The 19,550-nt window shown below is 44.4% G+C and overlaps 1 protein-coding gene across 1 annotated transcript; it reads right to left on the bottom strand.

Annotated features, from left to right (window-relative positions):
• Window positions 1-2,937: 2,937 nt before the first annotated feature.
• chrng (cholinergic receptor, nicotinic, gamma) lies at window positions 2,938-13,837 on the bottom strand (the record flags this gene model as incomplete). Its single annotated transcript, XM_079530342.1, has 12 exons — window positions 13,770-13,837; window positions 11,365-11,501; window positions 10,759-10,803; window positions 9,685-9,809; window positions 8,168-8,323; window positions 7,426-7,523; window positions 6,589-6,789; window positions 5,756-5,870; window positions 5,209-5,323; window positions 4,582-4,861; window positions 3,293-3,426; window positions 2,938-3,162 (listed from the first exon to the last, which is right to left on the bottom strand). The coding sequence occupies exons 1-12, from the start codon at window positions 13,825-13,827 to the stop codon at window positions 2,938-2,940; spliced, it is 1,689 nt and encodes a 562-aa protein (XP_079386468.1). The 5' UTR covers window positions 13,828-13,837.
• Between the last annotated feature and the right edge of the window lie 5,713 nt (window positions 13,838-19,550).

Here is a 19,550-nt window from a genome sequence, read left to right as displayed (position 1 = left end):
CTGGATGTGTCTCTCTCTCTCCAGCCCACCGAATGGTAGCGGTTGACTGGTCACTGCTGCCCTGGGCTAAGAAGATTAACCCATTTTGACCTGAGATCAGATTCTAAAAATGTCTGTTTGAAAATGACAGTTTTCTGAAAAAGCTATGTTTCTATGTCGGTCGTTCTTCGATTTTTCAAAAATAGCAGACCTACAAGCTCGTAGCGCGACACACAAGCATAACATAATGCTAACACCAAAAGGAGGGGGGGTGTGTGAATTTAAATTAGTATATTATGACCTTTTTCTGAGGTATATTTTGTCCAATACTGTTTCTTTGAGTGTGCAAGATATTATGGTCGAATATCAATATCGGATGGTGTTTCATTAAAAATGCAATATCAGTATCTAACCAATATCAAAATAATTCTGATATCATTGACCAATAATTTTCCACCAATATTTCTGCACCGATATTGGCCGATATTTCACCGCTATTGGCCAAGATTTCAGCAATATTTCAGCGATATTGACGCAATAATAATGTGACTGATTATTTTTGTTTTTTGTTTGAAAAAAAAAATCAGCAATGAGCTTTATAAATATAACGTATAGTAATGTAATCTGTATCGACCGATTTGACCCTGCATATTATCGGATATCGATATTGGCCAGAAAATGCTGCCGTCTACAGTACTTTTCCTGCACCCTGTAATCTGTATGTTAACTGCTGTGCTGTTTGTTACAACCAACCCAAGTCATACACAATGTCAACAAATGGAATAAAAATATAAGTTATAATATACTCTCTTTAAAAAATGTCATAAAATATCATACAAAATATAAACTAATTCATGTCATGTGTCATAAATACTATACCTATACTAATTTATGTAAAAAAACACTCATAATTCTCTATTATGACGGTCGAGCATCACCGTAGATGCCACTAGAATTTACAATTTAGACATTTAGCTAAATGACTGAATTGTAAACTAATGACCGAGTGGAGACTTGCAGTGACTGTGAGCTCCACAATGTAGTCAGCGTTGAAAAAAGACTTTGTCAACACAAAAAGACAAACTGTACTACTGTTATACTACATACAAAATATAATGTATTACGAAACTCACTGATGTCATTTTAGTCACTATAGTACACACTTTCTTAAATTGTATTTCTGACCAATGCTTGCTTTATCGTAGACGGGACTCTGGCTCTGAAACATCCCTGTGGTCCCGTCATGGTGGCTATATATAGCCAGACTTCTCATTCACATTCAAAGTTCAAACTACAGAGTTTATACATACAGTAATACCTTTCATTCTCAAGGCAAACACCAATCAACATGATGTACAACATACAGCTACAGCTCCACAAAAAGATCAACCAGAACAGTGACGGCGCCGAATGGTGAGATGATGAAGTTTAACAAGTGGCCACGGAGGTTGAAAAACATCTACAACCCGTTAGGCTGGATGCCGGATTCCGCACACCATTTTCTGCTCCCAGATATTATTTGACTTCAAGAAAGTTGTAACGTTTACGTCTGAGGAAGAGCTTCAACTTGAAACACTAACACTTTCTTGAAGAAAAAATATATCTGGGAGCAGAAAATGGTGTACGGACTCTTTTATTTTTTTATTCATGATACGTTTAACACCCAACATATTTCACCTTTTTAACATGTCATTCCGCTAAAGAAGGCAATAAACACAGCACAATAGAGCAGCGAAAAAAAGCCAGAAGCAATAAAACATGAATGAGTTTCATACCATCTGCAGTCCACTTCCAGGCCTCTACACAGAATCTGAAGGAGTCTGTGTGTGAGTGAGAGTGGGACACCGACCACTGCAAAGTATCGGTGATCCGGAGGGGTTAAGCATGCGCCTCTCTCTCTGTGCACTCTCTCCATGTGTGTGTGTGTGTGAGGCTTAGAGTGGTAATGTTTGGCTTGGTGTGCGTACGTGTACAGAGCCCTTTGTGCAGTGGCGTGTTTGTCTGGAGACCCCTTGCTAGCTCACACGATCTCACTCACCCAACTCCCACCCCGGTTCTGTCTCAGTTTCCATCCCAACCAGCCGGATCTGCCTTTTGTTGGGGCAGAAAAGCACCATTCAGCCATGTAATTGAAATCCTGCTTCTAGAGATGGGGTGGGGGCTAGAGGGAGGGGTATAGGCTATGTGTTTATTATTTTTGGGGGACGGGGTAGGGGTGGTAGGATGTCCATGTGACCACCAGAAGATGGGAAGCACACACTATAGATCGAGTATAGAGGGTGAGTGGCAAAGTGAGCTTAACGACGTTTAATGCAAGTTATGCAACCAATCAGATAGGACTTTTCTGTTTGGATGTATGAGCTGTCAAGGCCAAAAAGCTGTTTTGCTGTTTTGCCACTCAGTAGGTGTTCCCACATAACTTCCGGGTTTGATGATGATGTCACTCACATAAACCCTCTCTTCAGTTTTCCACATGTCAAACATTAATGGTACAGAGAAGAATGTGGACAGATTGTACATTTATTCATGAAAAGCAGAACATTAGCAGCATTCAATTTGACTGTAGAATCTTTCCTTTGTTGCATCTTAAGATGTTTCTTATTGGCCAACATGTCATTCATTAGTTTTCTTCGGTCAGACAGACGTCCATAGGACCAAACGGATACAGGTTCTGAACTTCACTGCCTTCCTTCGCAGCATTCCTTCACTGGCATCACGTCGGCCGGCTGTAGACAAAATCGTCATTGCTCAAGAGGTGACATGCACTATTGATGTGTTGTTGTTGGTATATATATATACAGTATGTACAGTACTGGTACTACATTTGACATGCAGTATCTCCAGCATCTTTTGTTCTCTACTCTGTCTCTCTCAGAACCCCAGGGAGATGTCCTGTCCAGGGTGACATGAGAACCCGGGAGTGTCCTTCCTTGTTTTAAAATTAACTGCTGCATGGCCTCAGCCCAGTCGGGTGACATTCTGAGCCATTAGATCGGCGAGGTCGGTGACGTTGTCCGTGGGGGGCAGGTATAACCTGGGGTCCCCGTAGAAGGGCGTGGACGGCGCCTGGTTGAAATGGCCCATCAGGAAGATCCCGGTGGTCCCGAAGAAGTACACGGTGGCCATGACGATGAAGCACACCCGGTCGATGACCCGGGCCACCAGGAACCACTCTTCGTTCTCCTGGAGAGGTGAGGAGGGGGAAATGAAGTGGTGCACATAGCAGGTCAGGTCAGCAACAGTGATGGTGTGACGATATGAAATGAAAGGCTTGTGTTAAAAAGAAGATAGCTATAGGCGCATGGCGTCTTACACTCTGGAAGCGGTTCTGCTTCCTGGCGGTCTCCGCGATGTGTTTGCAGGAATCCACGCACTGTCTCACTTCTGGAGAAACCTCTGCCAGGCTGGCTTCAAGCTTCTGGGCTGAACCGTTCTCTAGGCCGTTTTCTGAAGGGAAGGGGGGGGGGGGGGGGGGGTTGTGGAGCAGATACACATTTTAAACTTTTGAATATGAGGCCAGCGACAACAGTGAAAAGGCCTTTTTCACACGAGAAGCGACTGACACGCCTTGGCAATTCATTTTCAATGAGAGGCAGGCAATTTTTTGGACGCACGGCGATGCTAAGTTGAGGGGCGTTGGCGCAAGCGGGCGCAGGCCCTGTGAAATTGTTGCGTATGCGTGCTCGTTTCATGCATGTGCCCGGGGGCGGCAAGAGCTGGATTGTGCTCAGCTAACCTCAAAGGAAGCCACGGGTTAGTTTTAAACTGCAACGCAAGTCAGGAGCCACAGGGGAGTTTTAACCGTCCACAGGTTAGTTGTAACCAGCCACGCATGTCGAGTGACGGCGTTGTTGGACTAATGCCTGTCGGACTGTTAGTACAGTTGGGTGCCACCGATATTGTCCCTTATCATTTGACCCATTTAGGCCTGACCTCAAAATTTTAAAATATCCTTCTAAATCCTCCAGTTTTCTGAAATAAATACTTTCACGATTTTTCAAAAATAGCAGACCTATAAGCTCGTAGCGCGCCACTCGGTGGCGCGCTATGAGCTTGTAGATCTGCTATTTTTCAATAGCTAAATTATAACATAATGTTTAAAACACCAAAAGGGGTTCCCGCCCAAAATGGGTTAACTGTCCTTTTGCGCAGATCACCCAAACCTCAGCAAAAAGAAAAGGACAATATCGATGGCCTCCAACTGTATATGTCTAACCAACGTATGCACCCCGCCCAGCTCATCACAGTAGGACGACCTCGTTGTGAGAATGTGTTACAACAAACACAACTTACACAAGTGAAGTAGGACTGCGACTGTTGATTGTTTTCTTATATTGTATGGATCACTTTTTTTGATTCATCGAATAATCTAGAAGCCGTTATTGTTTCATATCAACATCGTTATTTCATGCTTCGTCACACAATGTTGTATTGCAATCATGTTGTGTAAGCTTGTAGATACTGATAAATGATGAATGGATTATTTTATTAAATGATCGATTATCGCAGGTCATTCTTAATAATTGATTAAATCGATTAGTCCGATTCGTTTGATCCCTTGAACGCACGCGTCTCTCAAACTCCCCTCATCATAACACTCACGTATCTTGTCCAACACGGACTTCATGAGTCCGTTTCTCTCTCGGAGTCTGGCGAACATGAGCTCCGTGCGGGCGGTCTTCATGACGTACTCCTCGGCCTTGACGATGAGTCCCAGGGAGGTGCGTCTCCTCACGGGGTAGAGCGTGGCCTCGTTGGTCAGGGCCTCGTGGGAGCCCGTCTCCGAGCCGCCGCTGCCCGCCTCGGAGCCGCGGTGGTCGCTCGGCGGCGTCCACGGCTGCATCTTCATGCGCAGCAGGCGAGGCACCACGTTCAGAAGGAGCTGGGAATGACGACAACAATGTTCAGAGTCCAGGGTTTTATCCACCTCGTGCACATTTTACACACTCTCACAGGAAGACTAGGTTCACTGTTTCCCAAACAGTGGGTCGGGACCCATTTGTGGGTCACAGACCAGTTTGTATGGGTCACGACTCGAGTCAAAATTTAAAAAAAAAAAATATATATAAAGACCTTTCAAAAGCTATTTTTTTATAAAAATGTATAATAAATATATAATATTTCAAAAGATAAATAAAGACCTTTTAAATAAATGTATACATTTCGAGTCAAACAAACAAAAAAAAACCTAATAATTAAGAATGAAGTAGTGAGGGGAGGCAGCCTCACCCTTCGTACGGTATTGGTCATCTTGTGGGTGTTTGGGGTCCTCAGGGACACGTTGAGCACTATGACACAGTTCATGACCACCATGGTGGTCACCGACATCACAAACATCAGATATCTGAAGACGGGAAGAAAGAGAACCCCCAGTTTGACCTGAATTAGTCTACGGTCCTCCATTTCTATCTCTGCATGGGACCCCAATGTGTATTGTAAAATATAAAAGTTTATTTAACTCGGAGTGTACAAATGGTGAGTAAAGGCGCGTTCAGACTTGGATGATTAGAGCGGCACAATTACATACAAAGTCAATGCAAAGACGAGAAGTTGCGCGAGAGAAGCAAACGGGCGCAGCACAAACGGGATGAACCGAGACGAATATTTAAATTCAAGTCTGAACGCACCTTTACAGACCCATAAGGGTCCACTTGGTTCCTAATTATCATTTAGCTGGGGACCCCCTGGAACTCTCTCAAGGACCCCTATAGGGGTCCCTGGAACCCACTTTGGGAGCCACTGTGTTAGGAGAGTGATGCATGTCATGTGACCTTACTTTCCAATGAGAGGCACAGCCCTGGACGTCTCCGGAACCTTCTTGGCAAACAGGATGAGGAAGACGGTCTGTCCCAGGAGAGTAGCGATGGACATGAAGCACTTCTGGCCCCCGGCTGACATCGTGCCCAAAACGCACAATAATCAATCATTAGCAGGAGAATGAACCACATTAAACCTGGTGTCCATATTTTGAGTATATGTTCTTGTTATAGACAAGAACTCACAAAAATATGTTTTAGGGATACAGCATATATTTAACCCATTACAAACCGTCTCGTTTTAGAATGTAGCGTTTGCTATTCAAAAATAGCAGATCTACAAGCTCACGGCGCATCACTTAGTGCCACGCTGTGAGCTTACAGTACTGTTTTGAAAAATATTTGTTTATGTAAAATGTTGAATAATTTTGAATTACAAAAAAGCACTCAAAGTTTTTAAAAGTAGCAATACTGCAATACTCTTTATTAAGTGAAAATCATTGTGCAGAATGCCCCCCCCCACCCTCCAGATTGCTGCCCACACAGAGTACAAAACTCTGATGCTGGCCTTCAAAGCAACCAAAGGTTTGGCACCCCCATATCTTCAAAGTCTAGCTGATCCAACCCCATTTTACGTAGACATAGCACTCTATCTATAGTGTACATACTCATAGCTTCACTGTACAGATATTCTACTGTTAGACAGATGCTAGGTTCTTAGCTTGTTTATGATCATTGATGACTATTTATATGTATTTGATGCATTACCATGTGTTGTTCTTGCTTACTTGTAAATCGCTCTGGATTAAGAGCGTCTGCCAAATGCCTATTATTGTAAATTGAGTATAGGTACCTTTGGCGGGCAGGAAGTACACGAGCAGGCCGAGCGAGGAGAAGAGCACACAGGGAGCGATGATGTTGATGATGTAGAAGAGAGGTTTCCTCTGGATGATGAGGAAGAACACCAGCTCCTGGTACTCCAGATCGTCTCTGGTGTACTCCAGGTTGATCACCTTCTTGGCGGCTCTGTGTTTGATGGCCCACTCTCCGTTTTCTACACGCGACCAGGAAGGTACAGTGGTTTGAGTTTGAGTTTGAGACATGGCCATTTTTCAGCCTTTTACAAATTGTGAAAGTACAGCATGTAGGCCTATACAAGCTTTCATAATTATGATGCGTTTGTTGAAATTAGACAATATTTGAAGAAGATAGGATCATTTGAAACTTTTGTTGAACCAGAAACGCCAAAGCATATAGAATGCCCTGCAAAGATTTTAACACCTCTCTGGGGCCCAGAAAATGGGTGTGAAAATGAGAGTGACATAGTCGTTAACTCCACCCCTAACCAGTAACCACTCCCCCACTAGCTGTTACTGTCAGCTGACAAACATTGTGTTTTTACAGTATATGGCATGCAGGGCAGCTGACAGAAAACAGGATTTTTTAAAACAGCTTTCTGCAAAAACATATGATTCTATATCAGCGGTGCTCAAACGTGTATTAAGCCGCCACCCCTATCAAACTCGCAAAAGCAAACATTTGAGTTCAAATCTGTGTTGTGAAAGACAAAAACACTGTATATGCTCTTGGAGTTACAACTAGATACATTTTCAAAAGGTCCCACAACAATCAAGACGGTTTGTTGAGCAGTCTGATGTTGGCTTGGCGGCTCTATGGTCCATCAGTGTACCTGTGAAGGCCTCTGGGTCGATGTCCACCCACTCCCAGATCACGTCGTCCTCTTCTTTGAGAACCAGTTCGATCTCATTGGCACTATAGCTCTGGGAGCTACACACACACACACACACACACACACACACACACACACACACACACACAGCGCCACTGTTTATTATCCACATGCCATGCTCTGCCTACACATCCACAGACCGTCCATTACGTTTTACAAGACAACTGGCTGTAAAGAAAGAATTCACAGTATTCCAGTATTGTCCCTGAACCTGGCTGGCGGAGGACAGATTGTACAAAGTACATGGTGGAATACATTTAAACACTGAATAAAAAAACAGGCTTTGGCGTCTCTGTAGAAATTGAACCTGCGTGTACCCAAGTTCAGCAAATAAAATGTGGAGGTACTTTTACTTTGCTGTGGAGTATTTCCAATTTTCCATTTGTACACTTTCAGAGTTATGGACATTTTTGTTTTGTTTGAAATTAATAAAGTTTGAGAACCCCTGCATTAGTGTATCTATGTATTGGGGCCACCATGGATGAGCGGGTAGAGAGGCGGTCTGGTGATCAGAAGGTCACCGGTTCAACCCTCGGCTTGCCCATCTATGTGTCGAAGTGCCCCTGAGCAAGGCACTAAACGGCTCTCCACCGAGCGCTCATCGAAAAGCCACGTGCGTAAGCCAACTGGCAGGTGAATGCAGGAAAGGACTTTCTCTTATTATCCATAATTCTATACCCACCGGAAGTTCATGGTGCAGTTCTGCCAGTCGAAGGGGAAGTAGTTGACCTTGATGGGACAGGCACTGCGGTAGATGGCGGGGGGCAGCCAGTACACACAGCCGATGGGCGACACCAGCGCGTTGGTGTACAACGCCACCTCAAAGTGGCCGTCCACACTGCTCACAGGACACAAGACGGATGGATGGATGGATGGATAGATGGTTAGATAATACCTTTATTGATCCCTTGGGAGAAAAGCAATTGTCATGCCAATTACAGATGGATGCAGAAAAAAAACATACAGCTAGGATTAACAACAAATAATAATGTAAATTCAGCGTTATTGGGATGTCAGAGATTTAAGACGACTGCCTCAGCTATACGAACACAGTCGGGGATGTTAATATTTGTCATTGCATGTACTCCTACGGGCTGGGGGAGTGTTGGGTGGGAGGAGTAGGGAGTGTTGGGTGGGAGGAGTGGGTACGGAGACTCTACGTCCTCACTGGCAGGTGAGTCAGTGGGAGGCAACAGCTGTGACAACTCACAGAATCGTGTGTGGGGAGGAATTCATTGACATTATCAACTAAATTGGGGAGAACAGGGTAAAACAAACAAGGGAGGGAGGGAGAGAGGGGGAGAGAAAGGGAGATAGCTACCAGGCATCTGCAAATGTGCAAATGTTTTAGTTGCACGCTGATAAAGATGTCTTTTTGACAGGACGATGAAACGGATGCCATCACTCTGGATGGAAGAGAATAATGCTGAGGACTGTGGCCCAGGTAAGATACATAACTGTAACTTTATGGCTAATTTTATTTCAAGGAATTATCCATTTATAATAATAATACAATACGCTTTATATAGGGCTTTTTCTAGGTACTCAAAATCGCTTTACAGGATGGTATAACAACAACTTAAAAAAACTAAGAGAAAAGTAAACAAAAAAAGCTGGGGTTGGGATTTATGTAGGGAATGCAACTCTGAAAATATGGGTTTTGAGTGTGCTTTTTAACGTAGTTAAGGTGGGGGGCAGGCGGGCAGCTCTGATGTGAGTTGGGAGTGAGTTCCACAGGGAAGGGGCGGCCACTGAGAAGGCCCTGTCACCCCACGTTCGTTTGTTTGACTTGTGGGGTTCCAGGAGGTTGGCAGTGCCCGACCTGAGGGAACGGGAGGGGACATGGCGTTGAATGAGTATTGAGTAGGGAGGGCTTTGTATGTGATGGTGAGTATTTTGAAGTCAATTCTGTACTTGGGAGCCAGTGGAGTTGACGGAGGACAGGTGTGATATGGTCCCTTAGTCGTTTTTTTTTTAAGAACCTTGGTGGTGACGCCGAATATGAGGCTATTGCAGTAGTCTTGCTTACTGTAAATCGCTCTGGATTAAATGCCTAGATTGAAATTGTAGTCATTGTGGATGAGTGTCTCAGCAGCAGTGTGATAAGATGGGACGAAGGCGGGCAATGTTAGCAGTGATGGTTGTGGAGGGGAGGTACCAGATGAGAATCCTAGGTGTATTTAATAGTGATTGACTGACTTGTTCTCCAGGATGACGTCTGGCAGCCAGATGCTCTTGGAGGGCATGCGGAGATCGTAGGTAATGTTCCCATAGAGCTCTGAACGGGGCGACTGGTCCCATCGCAACCTGTAGTCACACCATTGCTGCATACATACACGTCACACACACACACACACATTCATTCATTCATTCATTCATTCATTCATTCATTCATTCATTCATTCATGCATACATACATACATACATACATACATACATACATACATGTCACACACATACATGTCACACACATACATGTCACACACATACATACATACATACATACATACATACATACATACATACATACACGTCACACACACACACACACACACACATTCATTCATTCATTCATTCATTCATTCATTCATTCATTCATACATACATACATACATACATACATACATACATACATACACGTCACACATTCATTCATTCATACATACATACATACATACACACACACACACACACACACATACATACATACATACATACATACATACATACATACATACACGTCACACACACACATACATACAGGGATTGAATCAGAAATGTGAGAATGTATCTTTCCAGTTCCGTGACGTTACAGGACTTTAGGCTAGCAAATGTTAATCTGAGTAACAATTAGAAATGTAATCGCTAAAACAATAATGCTATTATTCATCATCACCATCATTGCAAGCAGGCCGTTATACTCTGTAAGGCAATATAATAATAGTTGTAAAACTATGGATTCACCCGATCCGATTCCGATAATTTGAATTTGAGTATCGGCCGATACCGATTTTTCACGATCCGATATTTCTATTTTCATAGGACACTTATGCCATACCACAATAGTACAATATCCAAAATCACAGACAATATATACAGTCTAATATCCTGAATTGTTTCTTTTTTTCTCCCGATCTGATTTCGGTCATTTGAATCGGGGCACACGTGATGGGCCCCGATTTCCGATCACATGATTGGATCGGGACAATTAACCCCCAGATGTAACATTGAAGAACGTCGGAATAATAAGCATGCATTTTGGGGTAACATTACCATTTCTATCCACACGTTGGTCGTCAGTGTTTCCGTCTTTTCATTCTGAGTACAAAGGAGGATTTTATTTTATTAATATGAAAACGATTCTTACTCTCGTACACTCATAACCATAAGACAAACGTATACAGTGAGACTCCTACACTCTAACCATGAGACATCATTGGTAACACCTGTGAAGGAAGTAGAAAGGGTTATTCTGTGTGCAATGAGCATATACCATATTATATGTGGCAGCGGTGGCCGAACGGATAGCGGAGCGGTCTTGATACCGGAAGGTCGCCAGTTCGAATCAGCAGTCCGACACGTTAAAATTACCACCGCTGAAGTGCCCTTGAACAAGGCATTGAACCACTACGATGAAATGTGTTCTATGAGCAGGGCCTGGCTGGAAACAAGTTCTTGAGCTTAGCCCAGATACCCTGGGTAAATATAGTAATCATTTCATTTCATACCACCCAGAGGGTGGCAAAAAGTTGGCCACTTAAAAATGGCAAAAAAAATGCAGACGTACAGTACAAGCTCACAGCGCGTCCCAATGGGACGTGCTGTGAGCGTGCACATCTGCTATTTTGAAAAGCCAACGTGCCTGTCTCGTCTTCTCACCAGGGAGATGAGGTTGGTGAGGGTCATCTTGATCTGGACGTGTGTGATGTCTCCGCTGTTCTCCACGGGCCGCACGTTCTTGTTGTAGCCTTTCATCAGGTCCTTGAAGAGCTCCCCTTCCAGGTTCAATGCATATGCTGCACACACACACACACACACACACACACACACACACACACACACACACACACACACGCACACAGTCGCACATGACCCAGGGAAAATAAAATCTATTATCTCCTACTCCTAAATATCAGGACCGCTGTCTAAAGGGAACAACATCTAATATTTCAGACATATTCGCCACAAATTAATTAAATGTTGCCTAAACATTTTGCTTTTAACTACATAATTCACATTATATAAACTCAAAGTAATGCGCGCGCTCTCTCTCTCTCTCTCTCTCTCTCTCATGTAAAGTGGTTAATGATATACTAAACAATATTTCCTGCCCAAGCACACAGAAGACGGTGTAGAGAGTCAGACCAGAATAGAATTAGCTTTTCGTGATTGGTCCAAAAATGACAGGACATGATTCAATAGCCCTATACATTCCATTAGAAGAGTTAATAATATATAGTTATAGTAAAGCGTCTTTGAGTACTTAGAAAAGCTATATAAATCCCAGATATTATTATTATTATTATTAGGAATCCAAGCATCATGGCATTCCCCACACTGCAGACTGGCCTGTTTCAGCACACACAATGTGTCATTATAGGCTACATGCTGTTTTGACGGGGCCATATTGTATTTTTGGTATGTTGCCTGGCTCAGGCAATAAGAGGACACCCCTGCCATGCACATAGTCCACCATGGGCACCGTTGGAGGCGCGACAGTCCTAGGAGGAAGACCATCCTTCTGTATGAAATAACTCTACCATGTTGAATCTGTCAATGTATGAGACATAGGCTATTACTATAGGGATAGAACACACCCATTACACAGCCAATACCATCTTTTACCATCATTATAGGTCTTATGAACAAGCAGGCCCCATCTCAGTTCCGTGCATAAAATGTAATGTGATGCCTCTTGGAACTATGCATGGTAGCCTTTTGTTAGCATTGTCTCTTTTATTACGTACTGTGTGATCTGTTCGATCTGTTTTTGAGGGGCACTAGCCCCTCCTATACACAGGTTTAATGTTTGTCTTTAGTTCAATGTTTGTTGTGTAAACGCCATTGACAATGAAGGGAAAATTTACGCCATAATGTGTCATTTACATCATATTGTCTCTTTATTGTTAATGGCGTTTAATGTTTGTGTTTGCACCGTTTGTTTTACAGTACATCACCATTACATCACCTAATCAACATGCGTTGGAATATATTAGCACCCCTTACTTCACACGGGTGAGATTCTTTTGTATCCTGATAACTGCTTGGCACAAAACAAATTTCCAAAAGGACAAATAAAGTATCTATCATCTATCATCTAAACCACTTTCAAACCTGGTGTCTCTATTTCTGGCCATAGAAACAAAACAAATAAAGCACCCACAAGTCGCACGTCCATTCACCAAAGCACTAGCCTGGGAAGGATTCCTTTTCGGGTTTATGATCCGGTCGGGAGCGGATGATATCTTACGTTATGCAGTCATTGTTTTGTAGTCATCAGGCTGGAACCCTCAAACCAGAACTTCCTTTCCCACAAACCGGGAAGAATAATACCTTCCCAATAAAAGTGTGACTCGCTCTCTCGTAGCCTGCGAGGAGAATAGAATTTCCCCGTGTGATAACAAAGGTATACAGGTGCTAAATGGTGGAAAGCACACTCACATTTATATTTAGTTTGTATTTTAGAAGTCAGCGAAACTGCTTTTATTGGGAAGATTAGATTAGATTATTCTTCCGGTTTGAGGGAAAGGGAGTTCTGGTTTGAGGGTTCCGGCCTGATGACTACAAAACAATGACTACAACATGACGTAAGATATCATCTGCTCCGGACCGGATCACACGGCAATTTAGTAACACTTTCCTTCGAGGTGGAAAGCCTGGTGACGCGATGACGATGTTACTAAAGACCAGGTGCTGGGCTGAGGTCAGAATCCACAAAGAATGAAGTCTGCAGACAAGGCTCCAAGGCTCCAAGGCGCCAAGGCTTAAAAATCTATTGGTTCCTTTTTTCACCATCATTGGACGTAATGTTTGGCCATGTCATCATAGATGGAAATGTTCCAAAAGAAGTGTAAAAAAAGGTCACAATGTGCTGCATCGTTGCTTGTAGATCTGCAGTTTTAAGTATATCCAGTAGTATAATCCAGGTATAATCAGTATAATCCAGGTTTAACATTTAGTCCCGAACGCAGCATGGGATAGAATACAAACGGATAGTCAGTCCTACCTGTAGACAACATGGCAACGCAGCAGTGGATAGAATAGAAACAGATAGTCAGTCCTACCTGTAGCAGACAACATGGCAACAAGTACCAATAGACGAAATCCACAATCCATCGGCATGTCTGTGCTGTCTTTAGACGAGACAAAACTAATCTGCTTTAACACTGCATCTACACTGGGAGTTACGGGACTTCCTGGCACAGGGCCTGTGTGTGTGTGTGTGTGTGTGTGTGTGTGTGTGTGTGTGTGTGTGTGTGTTGGGGAGGCTGGGGGTGGGGGGAGTAATAGACAGGGATGGATAGATGGATGGAAGTAATGGAAGGCTGTGGTTGGAGAGCGAGTGATGATTGTTAACTGAGAGATGGAGAGAACCACCCACTCTCCCACTTTCCCGTCCCTATAGCTCTCGCATAGTCAGCTGTCACAACAGTGCCCCCCCCCCTCCCCCCCACACACACACACACACACAGCACACGCAATTGGAGTATGGCATGTTGAGATACGACAACAGCGAAGTGCTACGATACTGGAAGACTGCGACGGATCAATAAAGCTGACAGTACAGCAGTTAAGATACAGTTTGACAGGGTAAGGAAAGTACAGCAGGGTAGTCAAGACATCACCCAAAAAAAGAAGCACTCATTATTAATGAACACAAATAAGCTTGCGTTATGCAGACGGCCTCCTTATAAATCTTCATGGCTATACCAGCACAAAAAAGACAGTCTTATAAGTATTTAGACTTATTGTATGTTCCCTCTTTGGGGGGTAGATGGAATCTATCGTTTCCCCTCCTGCTCAAACAAACCATCCCCATGTGGAGAAAGTACTCGCAGTTCATTAACTCTCTCCGCGGGGGCTGTAAAAAAAGCTATTGTCCCGCGAGCATTCCGAACAGGCGCGCGCAACAAAACCAAAAATACCCCTGGTGGGGGGATTTTAAAAGGGCAAACTTAGCACTGGCTTTTTCCAACGGTGGCCACCGCGAGCACTGTCCTCCTTTATCTGTAGGATAACTGTACAGCTTAATGCCCGATTTTATGCTCTGCTGTATGGCGGTGTCTCGCGGCCGGAAATAGCCGATCTACAAGCTCAGGACGCGGCGCGTTCGCCCCCCACGCCCTGAGCTTGACAGCTTGTCGATCGGCTATTTCCGCTGCGTGACATCACAGAAGGACCACTGGGCTCTGTGTAGACTGTAGAGGAAGCAAGGCAGACAGACACTGACAAGACGGGACGCCTGGTGGGGGGCGGGGTGGATAGAGGTGAGTTACAGTACAGGCATGCTGCTGCAAATGGAGGCAGGGCAACAGGTGAGGGTAATCAGACCAAATTGTACCCCTAGCCTCTTTGATGGTTGATGCAAGCCTGGTCAGATTGAATGACATGCCTGTCGTGTGTGTGTGTGTGTGCGTGCGTGCGTGTGTGTGTGGAAACTCATCACAGAAATACTTTGTGTTCCCGTCAGAGTGGAGCACAATGCTTGGCCCCACCTCGCCTCACCCTTATAGACCAGCATGCATGTGAGCGTGTGTGTGTGTGTGTGTGTGTGTGTGTGTTTGGTCAGCTGTCATGCTCTTTTATCCCATGGATATGTGTGATTCGGGGCCAGTAGAGGGTTGGTCGTCAGCAACAGGCTGTGTGTGTGTTTCTGTCCACAGAGATTTCTGTGAAATTTGTGATGCCCTGTTTACATTGGTCAGGCCCTGGCCACTACTGCAGGGTCAGTGCGATTGGTCTGACCACTGACCAGGGTCAGTGTGATTGGTCTGACCACTGACCAGGGTCAGTGTGATTGGTCTGACCACTGACCAGGGTCAGTGTGATTGGTCTGACCACTGACCAGGGTTAGTGTGATTGGTCTGACCACTGACCATGGTCAGTCTCCCCTGACCAGCCCATAGAGTTACATGTAAGCTAGAGAGTGGACAGCCCCGCCCCCACTGTTCATTTCAATGGAAGCTGCTCGGTGGCTAATTTATTAAGTGTTTGCTAATTTGGGGATCGTATCAATGTGGGGGTCCTTGACATAAAAAGGTTTGAGAACCAAATTGGCCTATAATAAGCGGACATGGCAACAGTGCGGCTGGTTTGAAGGACCCAGAAGAACGCTCTATACTTCCGCAATGCGTGAATGCTAACGAGCGCTATACGTGTTAAACCCCATGGGGTTTACTCATGCTACACACACGGGCCTGTAGTTCCAGCTTTGGCCAGTAGAGTGGGGCAGCTTCAATATGTTGGCCAGACGCTCTGGGGGCTTGTGTGCCAGCCATAGACATGATATAGCCTAAACTAAAGGTAGAAGCTTGGGCAAGCTTCCGTGTGCGTCACAGAGCGGATGTTCGGGTCTGAAAAGATGCACTGTGATTGGCCAATATAGTCACGTGAGTGGCAGTGTGGCGTAGCGTGCCTTCCGCACTTCCGCCCCACAGTGTAAATTATTCCGCAAATTATTGACACACATGGCTCCAACGAACTGCAGCGGCCAATGAGGCAGCTATTTTTTTAGCCCCTCCTACATACAGCTTTTGTCCCCACAAAATGCCCGCAACACAAACATTAAATGCCATTGACAATGAAGGGAAAATGTACGTCATCTTGTCCTCACACGTCTCATATTTGCCATCGACAATGAAAGGAGAAATTAGGTAATGCCTGCCAAATATGACGTAAATTTCTGGCAACAGGCATTCTGATTGGCCAGTATGAGATGATGCATGATGATGTACGATGATATGATAAGAGCGCCCCTCACTTCACACGGGTGTGATTTTTTTATATTAATATGTGGTGCCAGCCCTGGCCTCCACTACGCTCACTACACCAGTGTGAACCGCACTGTTGCCATGTCCGCTTATTATAGGCCATTTAGCCAGTGGTTCTCAAACCTTTTTATGTCAAGGACCCCCACATTGATACGATCCCCAAATTAGCAAACACTTTGTAAGAAATTAGCCAATATTAGCAAATTTACAGAAAAACTAAGCCCAAAGTCGCTTATAAGGAGCAGACTTGGCAACACTTGGAGCTGGTGGGCTGCCAGTTCTGCTGGGCAGGAGACGTGTACTGTTTACTATACTAGAGTGACACACACACACACACACACACACACACACACACACACACACACACACACACACACACACATTAGAGTGATGCACACAGGGCACCATGGGGGTGGGGGGGGGGGGGGGGTGGGTATTTACTTAAACACTTAAAGGTACGGCAGCAGATGGAGATATTTACAGTGTACTAGGTAGTTGTGTGTTTCTCAAAGTGGGGTTTGGGGACTGCCCCGGGCTCCGTCCTCCTCAGCTAAATGTATTAAAACCAACCACTTTAAACCCCATATATACGGTATACATTGGATATTTGAAAATAGCAGATCTACAAGCTCACAATGCGTCGCGATGCAACACATTGTGAGCTTGGAAATCGGCTGTTTTCATACAACAATTTGAAATTAATTCGGATCGGCATCTGACCCAAAACTCCAGCATCGGTCGACCTCCATCTGCTAGAGTGACACCCCCTGGGCCAGGGAGAGCAGCAGTTGTTTGCATAGTGGTTCTCTAACTTTTCAGGCTGCGACCCCTCAAAATAATCCTATTTGAACTGGGGACCACCCAGGCCCCCCAAAAATATATTTGAATTGTGGACCCCCCGAAATAATCATATTTGAACTGGGGACCACCCAGGCCCCCCAAAAATATATTTGAATTGTGGACCCCCCGAAATAATCATATTTGAACTGGGGACCACCCAGGCCCCCCAAAAATATATTTGAATTGTAGACCCCCCGAAATAATCATTTTTGAACTGGGGACCACCCAGGCCCCCCAAAAATATATTTGAATTGTGGACCCCCCGAAATAATCATATTTGAACTGGGGATCACCCAGGCCCCCCAAAATCATATTTGAATTGGGGAACCCCCAAAATAATCATATTTGAACTAGAGAGCCCCCACCCTGACTTGGAATTGTATAGGAGTTGAGGCATTGCATTTTGTTTGACTCATCGTTGAACATATAGGAAAATATTGTGAAAATAGCAGATCTACATGCTCACAAACGGCTATAAAAAGAGAAAAAGCCTCTTCCTTTTGTAATATTTGGCCAGTGTTCGACTTTTTATCAACTTTTCATTTTCAAGGTATTAAAATGCTGTTAAAACTATCACAAACTGCACAGAGAAAAAAAAGAAGATAATTTGGGGACCCCCCCAGGGGGTCCTAACCCACAGTTTGAGACCAACTGCTGTACAGTACAATGGTCTGAGTCACAATGGCCATTGACGCACTGACCGGCCGGTATGTAAAGGTTGAGCCAGATTGGACTGCAGTTCCAGTTCCCCGTCCAGGAATAAGGAGGAGGGAGTGCGAGAAGAAGGCGGTCCTTAGCTGTCGGCCGCCATGCACCAGAGCAGCTGCAATGCCTGATGGGAATGCTAATGAGCCCGGAGCTGCACAGGCTGTATGTTTTGTATTTCATAATCTAAATCTGCAAAGTAACTACTAACTAAAATCTGTCAATCTGGCGCTAATATATTAAAGTCTAACTCATGTTGATTAGGTGATGTAACACAAACATTAAATGCCATTAACAATAAAGGGACAATATGACGTACATTTTCCCTTCATTGTTGATGATTCATTAAACCTGTATATAGGACAAATGGTCCAAATGGACAATATTTAATGACCTGATCATGATCAATGAGGGCATGGGGGAATGAGGAACACCAGAATATGTCTAGGTATTTGATACGCATTGTCAATTTTATTTTATTTTATTTTTTTGTTTTTCATGTTTGTTTGTGCTGTGTTTGTCTTTTGCTATTGTGTTTGTTCAAAAAATTTATGAAAATCTAAGTGATTAAAAAAAAACCTGTATATAGGAGGGGCTAGCACCCCTCAAAAAGTGGACAAGTACCTCAAAATTGTAAGTACCATTTTTTTAATCTGAGAGGTTCCATTTGTACACAGTTACAGACCCATAAGGGTCCATTTTTGGTTCCAAACTATCATTTAGCTGGGGACCCCCTGGAACTCCCTCAAGGACCCCTGGGGGTCCCTGGACCCCACTTTGGGAACCACTGCCATGAGCAACCATGACCAGCGAGAATTCAAACTTGTTGAGAGCAGAAAATGTGCTGCTTGGCATTAAGCCACATGCTGTGTAGACGGGCAGCAATGCACCATGGGATTAGCGCATTTCTCTCTGTCGGCTTGATCGCGTGATGTTAAAAGTTCAATTCAGGACGATGGCTTCCCAAACGTTTCCATGAAAAGCGGCCACAAATAGCGCATGGCCTCTGTGGACTGTGACCCCAGGCTTTTACAGAAAAAAATGAAGCGGTGCCTCCGCTACATTACGCAGCTATGTGTGTATGCATGTGTAAGTATACGTGTACGTACTGTACGTGTCCCAGCAGCACCCCCACACCCTAAAGTGGCCAGTAGAGTACAGTAGAGTACAGCACAGCTTAAAGTGGCACAGACTACACTACAGTAGGAGCCCTGGGCACGTTCGTTCCTGGGGACCACCCCCCGGGGACCCCCCGCCGAGGAACCCCACGCGGTAACTCTGTCATTTCTCATGGGGAGGCTCGCCGGAAACCTGGCCGGCACCCTGGCCGCGTTCATAGGGGTCTGGATGTTTCAAAGACTTAAGATTTTTCCAAAAATAATCACAGTACAGTACAGAGCACAGTACAGAGCACAGTACAGTAACTATAACAATAAATGTTTAGTTGCACCGCTTACTTCACACAGGTGTGCTTTGTTATGTTGTCTGTTGTGGTGTTTGTGTTCTTGCCATATTTAAATTCAACGCCAC

Source organism: Electrona antarctica (assembly GCF_951216825.1).
Source record: "Electrona antarctica genome assembly, chromosome: 19".
In the NCBI taxonomy this organism is placed as follows: domain Eukaryota; kingdom Metazoa; phylum Chordata; class Actinopteri; order Myctophiformes; family Myctophidae; genus Electrona; species Electrona antarctica.
Note: the sequence above shows the minus strand (reverse complement) of the source record. Positions and strands in the feature narration are given on the sequence as shown.